This window comes from Schistocerca americana, chromosome 7 (genome assembly GCF_021461395.2).
Source record: "Schistocerca americana isolate TAMUIC-IGC-003095 chromosome 7, iqSchAmer2.1, whole genome shotgun sequence".
Lineage (NCBI taxonomy): Eukaryota > Metazoa > Arthropoda > Insecta > Orthoptera > Acrididae > Schistocerca > Schistocerca americana.
The window spans coordinates 462,226,569-462,235,276 of NC_060125.1; the positions used below are offsets into that span (position 1 = coordinate 462,226,569).

General features: G+C 44.7%; 1 protein-coding gene across 2 annotated transcripts in view; it reads left to right on the forward strand.

Moving 5' to 3' along the window:
* The window catches only part of LOC124622660, a 55,889-nt gene extending 47,771 nt beyond the window's left edge, over window positions 1–8,118 (forward strand). For both annotated transcript variants that reach the window (XM_047148454.1, XM_047148452.1), the window contains one exon: window positions 7,503–8,118. In XM_047148454.1, coding sequence (XP_047004410.1) covers window positions 7,503–7,834 — 332 coding nt within the window. In that variant the 3' untranslated portion in view covers window positions 7,835–8,118. The remainder of the gene's footprint in view (window positions 1–7,502) is intronic.
* The last annotated feature ends 590 nt before the right edge of the window (window positions 8,119–8,708 follow it).

Consider the following 8,708-nt stretch of genomic DNA (forward strand, 5'->3'; position numbering starts at 1 on the left):
TTATTATGATACATTAGTGTTGTTTTCTGGGCTTGGATCGTAAAATTAAACTGTTTAATTTTTTTCAAACCGCAAATCTCAGTGTATGAAAAAACCTGACAGAGTGTTACCAAAATTTTGTGGTACGGTTGAGCTTTAAGCATATGCCTGTGATGCTCTTAAGAACAGAACCAGGTGACCTTTTCGGTGAACAGATAGCTCCACATAATACCACATGAATAATTAAACAAAAATCGTAAACCTGATTCTAAACAGAAGTGGCTCAGACCTACCAGTTTATGGGTTACCATTCTTCATAAAGGTAGAATAAGTAGGGTTTCCTACATAGAAAGAAACAAAAGGTTGCAGTTAAGTCCTGCTTTTGTTAAATTTCATGGACTTGACTCCAAACATGGAATAGATAAAACAAGTAACTGCTAAGCGCGCAATGTTTCAAGTGAATTGTTGTACAGACTCGGTAATACAGTGGCAAACGTGGCTAAAATTAGACGAAAAATTATAATAATGGTGTATAATTTGCTATGTCCACAATTGCTGACAATGGTTCTTGGATTAGCCAACAGATTAAAGGAAAGATCCAGAAAAGTACATACATACACCAATTCCCTTGCCAAAATCCATGTGAGGTGAATGTGTGAATTTATTCAGAAAACCAAGACTCTAACATAAACCAAATAGCTTCACGACCACGTCGTCACATCGTGCAACACATGCTAACTAATGTTCTGCAAGTCAGATGCAGCAGCAGTGGTGGCTGAAAGTTGCAATATGTGCCCTTGTATCTGTTACCGGCTCCGAGACGGAGTCTGTAAGTAACCATCAGCTAACGCATTGTCTGTGGGAAGCGCTGGCGAAGAGAGCGTGGTCCTTCAGTAGTTCTAGCACCAAGTGTGTATGTGAACTCCTTCTCAAAATCTTGTAGGTTCTGCTTTCGCCGGAATGTCTGAACTCAGTCAGTGGGGCGTTCGAGTTTCATCGCATGATAAATTCTTAAAAATATTAACAGCTCCCTCCCCCCCCCCCCCCCATGTAGAAAATGCTGTGATTAACCTTTAAAACATATATCTCTCTTACAGTGGGATAGAAATCAGAAATTTTATTTCAATATGTGGTTGTTTTCATTTTTCCGTCACTAGTAACAGCTAAACTTAGGCGCTCATGAGCTATCATGCTAACTTCAATAATAGTGTAGATGAGCCAATGATGAGTTCCTTTATATTGTTTACGTATATATTACTGCTGACCACCTTTGAGGACAGTGCGCTCTTCTCGCTTGGAGTGTGTCATCTTTTCCCATCCCCTTTCATATCATTATCTTTTCAGAAAACGATTTTTTATTTCTTACCACAGTGCGAGTTTACAACTGGCCGAGTTCGGCCTGTTGTACACTGTTGTAGCTACCACTGGTGCGTCCGCAGCTCGTGGTCGTGCTGTCGCGTTCTCGCTTCCCACCCCCGGCTTCCCGGGTTCGATTCCCGGCGGGGTCGGGGATTTTCTCTGCCTCATGATGACTGGGTGTTGTGTGATGTCCTTAGGTTAGTTAGGTTTACGTAGTTTAAGTTCTAGGGGACTGATGACCATAGATGTTAAGTCCCATAGTGCTCAGAGCCATTTTAACCATTTTTGAACCACTGGGGCGCGAAGCTAATTTCCAGACGGCGCCCATCTCCCTGTGTATACCTCTGCAGGAATCTGCCAGTTATTTCAAAACAGTTTTTCAAACCTGGTTGCTGTTCAACTTTTGTGGCTCTCATGGTATCACAGACACCCAGAGGACTCAGCTGAGAAACCAATTACACATAGCTTCCGCCACTGTACTGAAATGAAATTAAATGAAAAATTATTTATGAAATTCACAAATATTGCTGTTGGCTTTAGCTACTGAAATACCTTCATGCATCGCTTGGCTTTTGAAATGTCTTGGTAATCTAATTTCAGTAGTGAGTTATTAATTACGTTATGGAGCAATTTTTTGGAAGTGTTCTCAAAGACTTGCATCACAGTGAAAAACAGTACTCATACAGCTTCTGATATACCCCACATCGGTGTGGTGAAAGCAGCATCTGAGAGCGTCTTTAATAAAGGTTTCTTAGGAACATTTTAGTCATAGGCACAACAATTTTTGCATACAGAATTGACGTCTGACAACATTGTGCCCACAACTGTGTAATTTTTATGCTTGAACTTCTAATATATGAGCTCCATATTTAAATGTGAAATGTTCTTGCGTAATGGATGTGGTAATATCTGAACATGGAATGTGCCTGTGTGACACCATGTGCCTGTGTAACAACATGAACGTTGGCGCAGGAGATTCTAATGACAATGTTATGAAACTAATAGTGAATGGAAACAAGTATGTGTGACTGATAACTATTCAACTTTCAAAAATTTGGTAGTGACATAAGTAGAAAGCATCGATGTTAAGTTATTGATGTACTCTGAATTTATATAGAAATAGATAAATATACGCTGTTCCCTAAATACACGAAACAATGTTTTTGTCAGTATGACTTTCATAATACTTCTTACCTTCGCTACAACGATAACGAAGTTCAGCTCTGGTCTGCAATTGTAACGATGTATTGCTTTGCTGCATGTTGAGCTAAAATTAATGGCACTTTTTGTGCAGATACTACTTAAAGTAAATCGAGCAAGGTCCAATGAATGTGACCATGTTTCAGGTTCTATAACTATGCAGTGCATGTCATAATGGTTACGGTAAAAAGTCTTCATAACCTACTGAGAAATTATTTCATTAGGGATCTGACTCTTTTTAAGTTAGGTTCTGAGGAAACCGATTTTCTGTGTTATATAACATTCTTTGATTTAGTTCTCAAATTGCAACAACTTCTAAACTGTACCCTCTAACTAACGCCATACAAGCATGGCCTTTTTGAACGTACTTCTGACGTAAAACCAATTCTGCTTTCGTTACGAAATATTTTAATGAAATGTTTCATCCCCTTTTTACCCCCTTAGGAGTCCAATTTCTGAAAATACTGAATCACGTATTTTTTATAACCGACCGGGAAACGGAATACCTATTTCCATGGTTCTAGCTTTCAAATTTCCTCAATTACCAAAAATTTTCAAAAATCCTTTCATTCCACATTTCACTTCTTCGGGGGTGAGATTTCGAAAAAGGCATTCTGGAATGAAGTCTGTTATGAAATATCAAAACCCTCTCCAAATTTCAAGTTTGTATCATTATCAGTTTGCTCTGGGCGATAATGAGTCAGGACATCTTTTTCACACTGAACAACCAAAGAACCTGGTACGCCTGCCTAATATGGTGTAGGGCCCCCTCGAGCACGCAGAAGAGCTGCAACACGACGTGGCACAGACTCGACTAATGTCTGAAATAGCGCTGGAGGAAACTGACATCAAGAATCGTGCGGGGCTATCCATAAATCCGTAAGAGTACTAGGGGGTGGACATCTGAACAGCACGTTGCATGGAATTTCACATGGGCTCAAACTGTTTATATCTGGTGAGTTTGGTGGCCAGTGAAAGTGTTTAAAAACAGAACAGTGTTCCTGGAGCTACTATGTACAATTACGGACATGTGTGGGGTCCCATTGTCCTGCTGGAATTGCCGAAGTCCGTCGGAATGCACAATAGACATGAATAGATGCAGCTGATGAGACAGGATGCTAACGTACGTGTCACATGGCAGAGTCGTATCTAGACGTATCAGGGATCCCATATCACATGAACTGCACACGCCCCACACCATTGTAGAGCCTCCACCAGCTTGAACATTCCCCTTCTGTTATACTGCGTCCACGGATTCATGAGGTTGTATCCATAACAGTACACGTCCATCCGCTGGATATAATTTGAAAACAGACTCGTTCGGTCAGGTAACATGCTTCGAGCCATCAACAGTCCAGTGTCCGGTGTTGACAGGCTTTGCTTCGTGGAGTTACCAAGGGCACACGAATGGTTGTTCGGGTACATAAGTCCATATCGGTACTGTTCCCTTGGATGATTGACAAGCTGACATTTGCTGATGGTCCACCATTGTAATCTGCAGCAATTTGTGGTGTAGTTGTACTTATGTCACGCTGAACAATTCTCTTTGGTCCTTGGTTGATTGATTTGTAAAGAGAGGACCAAACAGCGAGGTTATCGGTGCCATTGTATTAGGGAAAGTTTGGGAAGGAAGTCGGACGCGCCCTTTCCAAGGATCCATCCTGACATTTGCCTGAAGTGGTTTAGGGAAATCATGGAAAAGCTAATTATGAATGGCCGGACGCGGGTTTGAACCGTCGAGTACAGTGTGCTAATCGCTGCGCCACCTCGCTTTCTTCAGTTGTCGTTGGTACCGTTCTTGCAGGATCTTTTGCAGGCCGCAGCGATGTCGGAGTTTTGATGTTTTACAGGATTCATGACATTCACAGTACACCCGTGAAATGGTCACACGAGAAATTCCCCACTTCATCGCTACCTCGGAGGTGCTGTGTCCCATCGCTCTTCCACCGACTATAACACCACGCTCCAACTCACTCAAATCTTGATAATCTGCCGTTGTAACTGCAGTAATCGATCCAACAACTGCGCCAGACCATTGTTGCTTTATATAGGCGTTGCCGACCGGAACACCGCATCCTGCCTGTTTACATACACTGTGGTCTGAAAAGTAACCTGACACCTCCGAAAACATACGTTTTTCATGTTAGGTACATTGTGTTGCCACCTAATGCCAGGTACTCCATATCAGCAGTTATTAGACATCGTGAGAGAGCAGAATGAGGAGCTCGGGAGAACTCACGGACTTCGAACGTGGTCAGATAATTGGGTGTCACTTGTGTCACACGTCTGTACAAGAGATTGCCAGACTCCTAAACATCCCTATGTCCACTGTTTTCGATGTGGTAGTGAAGGGGAAACGTGAAGGGACACGTACAGCACAAAAGCGTACAGGCGGACCCCGTCTGTTGACTAACAAAGCCCACCGACAGTTGAAGAGGGCAGTAATGTGTAACAGGCAGACATCTATCGTGATCATGACACAGGAATTCCAAACTGCATCAGGATCCACTGCAAGTATTGTGACAGTTAGGCGGGAGGTGAGAAAACCTGGATTTCATGTTCATGCGGTTGCTCATAAGCTACACATCACGTCGATAAATGGCAAACGAAACCTCGATTGAACAGTAGAAAATCGTTGTGCGGAGTGACGAATAACGGTACATAGCGTGGCGATCCGATGGCAGGGTGCGGGTTTGACGAATGCCCGGTGAACATCATCTGCGATCGTGTGTAGTGCCAACAACAAAATTCAGAGGTGGTGGTGTTATGATGTGGTCGTGTTTTTCATGGAGAGGTCTTGCACCCATTGTTGTTTTGCGTGGAACTATCAGAGCATAGGCCTACGTTGATGTTTTGAGCAGCTTATTGCTTCCCACTGTCGAAGAGCAGTTCGAGGTAGCGATTGCATCTTCAACACCATCGAGCACCTGTTCATAACGCATGTCCTGTGGCGGAGTGGTTACACGACAAACCCTATAATGGACTGACCTGCACAGAGTCCAGAGCTGAATCCTATATAACACCGTTGGGATCATTTGGAACGTCAACTTCATGCCTGGGCTCGCCGGCCGATTTCGATACCTTTCCACAGTGCAGCATTTCGTGAAGAATGGGAGCCATTCATAAAGCAATCTTCCAGCACCTGATTGACCATATGCCTGCGAGAGCGGAAGCTGTCATCATGGCTAAGGGTGAGCCAATATCGTATCGAATTCCAGCATTATCGATGGCGGGCGCCATGGACTTGTAAGTCATTTTCAGCCAGGTGTCCTAATACTTTTGAGCACATAATGTATTTCTGTATTTGAATACGCATGCCTCTACCAGTTTTTTTGGCGCTTCACTGTATGTGGAGATAAAGACCGGTCGTGCAACAATTCACTGGAGCACTCCTGACGATGCCTTTGTCTCCTACTTCCTTCTCTTATTTGTCTCTGAGTCGTCAAGTGTTTTTTACTCATATTCGGATCAAAAGTCCATCAATTTAAACCAATTTCTTTATCTCATACACAACTACGCCCTGCGGATGCAAAAGGTATACTACACTACTGGACATTAAAATTACTACACCACGACGATGACGCGCTACAGACACGAAATTTAACCGACAGAAAGAGGATGCTGTGATGTGCAAATGATTCACTTTTCAGAGCATTCGCACAAGGTTGGCGTCGGTGGCGACACCTACAACGTGCTGACATGAGGAAAGTTTCCAACCGATTTCTCATACACAAACAGCAGTTGACCGGCGTTGCCTGGTGAAACGTTGTTGTGACGCCTCGTGCAAGGTGGAGAAATGCGTACCATCACGTTTCCGACTTTGATAAAGGTCGGATTGTAGCCCATCACGATTGCGGTTTATCGTATCGTGACATTGCTGCTCGCGTTGGTCGAGATCCAATAACTGTTAGCAGAATATGGAATCGGTGGGTTCAGGAGGGTTATACGGAACGCTGTGCCGGATCACAACGGCGTCGTATTACTAGCAGTCGCGATTACAGGGAACTCATCCGCATGGCTTTAACGGATCGTGCAGCCACGTCTCGATGCCTGAGTCAACAGATGGGGACGTTTGCAAGACAACAACCATGTCCACGAACAGTTCGAGGACGTTTGCAGCAGCGTGGACTATCAGGTCGGAGACTGTGGCTGCGGTTACCCTTGACGCTGCATCACAGACAGGAGCGCCTGCGATGGTGTACTCAATGACGAACCTGGGTGCACAAGTGGCAAAACGTCATTTTGTCGGATGAATCCAGGTTCTGTTTACAGGGTCATGATGGTCGCATCCGTGTTTGGCGACATCGCGGTGAACGCACATTGGAAGCGTGTACTCGTCATCGCCATACTGGCATATCACCCGGCATGATGGTATGGGGTGACATTCGTTACACGTGTCAGTCACCTCTTGTTCGCATTGACGGCACTTTGAACAGTGGACGTTATGTATCAGATGTGTTACGACCGTGGCTCTACCCTTCATTCGATCCCTGCGAAACCCTACATTTCAGCAGGATAATGCACGACCGCTTGGTGCAGGTCCTGTACAGACCTTACTGGATACAGAAAATTTTCGACTGCTGCTTTGGCCAGCACATTCTCCAGATCTCTCACCAACTGAAATCGTCTGGCCGAGCAACTGGCTCGCACAATACGCCAGTCTCTACTCTTGATGAACTGTGGTATCGTGTTGAAGCTGCATGGGCAGCTTTACCTGTACACGCCACCCAAGCTCTGTTTGACTCAATGCCCAGGTGTATCAAGGCCGTTATTACGGCCAGAGGTGGTTGTTCTGGGTACTGATTTATCAGGACATATGCATCCGATCTGCGTGGAAATGTAATCACACGTCAGTTCTAGTGTAATATATTTGTCCAATGAATACCCGTCTATCATCTGCATTTTTTCTTGGTGTAGCAATTATAATGGCCAGTAGTGTATGTTATTATGCGTTTTGCTCACAGCTCGCAGGAAACGACGTGGCCTGATGGACATCGCGGGTAGCGCCGTGGAGCTGGCGAAGTCCGGTCCGGGCGTCCAGGGCGAAATGGTGGGCGCAGTCCTGGAGATGGCCGGCAGCTTGGCGGGCGACAAGGTGCGCTACCTGGCGGAGAGCGGCGGCGAGAAGCTGAGCGGCGTGGCGGGGCCCGTCGGCCTCCTCACGGGCAAGACGCTCTCGGCCGCCGGCAGCGTCGCCGCCAAAGCCTTCGAGGTGGCCGGTTCGGGCGGCGGCACCGTCGTCCGGAAGCTGGGCTCGGCGGCGGAGAAGGTCAACCAGTTGCTCGGGCTTGGCTGACGCGGCGACCTCTTGCTGAAAACTCACTTCTTCACAGTTCCGTCTCCGTTTGGAATTAATCAACTCATATATCAGTTTTCATCGTACCTCGTGAATGTAAATCTACTCCTAAATTTGATGAAGACGTGAGACAATGTTGGCTGAATGTCCTGACATGAGTAACCAGTGCTCTGAAGCGACTAGCGAGAGGTAATTTAGTACTATGACCTAAATTTTGGCTACTTCCCATTCTCATCACAAATTCATGTGAACTCACTGTGTTGAAATAAAATATTCGCAGCATTTAACTGTGTCTTACGATCAAGCCCAAGACATTTTTATCTACAAGACTACCAAATTCCTCAATACTGTTTACCTGCTTTTTGCCAACCCTAGATTCTACATTATAAAAGCCTGTTTTTCCACAGGTCCACTCTGTATCCTTTAACTTCCCGACGTGTTTTGCTCATTCTAAGGGTCCTTCTACCTGATTTCGTACTTTTGTGTTTAGTGTTTGATCTTACTGATGATGACTGTCAAAGGCTCGTTCCCCTGACAGCAGCCTCAGTACGGCGACATGAAAGGGATCCGCTCAGAGTCAACAAACTATTTTAACAGACAACCTATGAACCTAATATTTAATAAAGCAGGGATTCTGAATGAGTGGGGTGCGGCCTTCCTAAGGGGGAGCGGCAAGATGAGGAAAGCAAAGTACATTCCGACATAATAAATATCTAAAAAGCACATTTACATTGGTATAATTGCGTTATACATATGACTGTATCATTGTTGCACAATCTACTTAATAATTAACTTCTCAACACTAAACACGTATTCAATAATCATTAGTGATTCTCATGGGCGTGGCTTGCAGATCATTTCCGAAGGGGGTTAA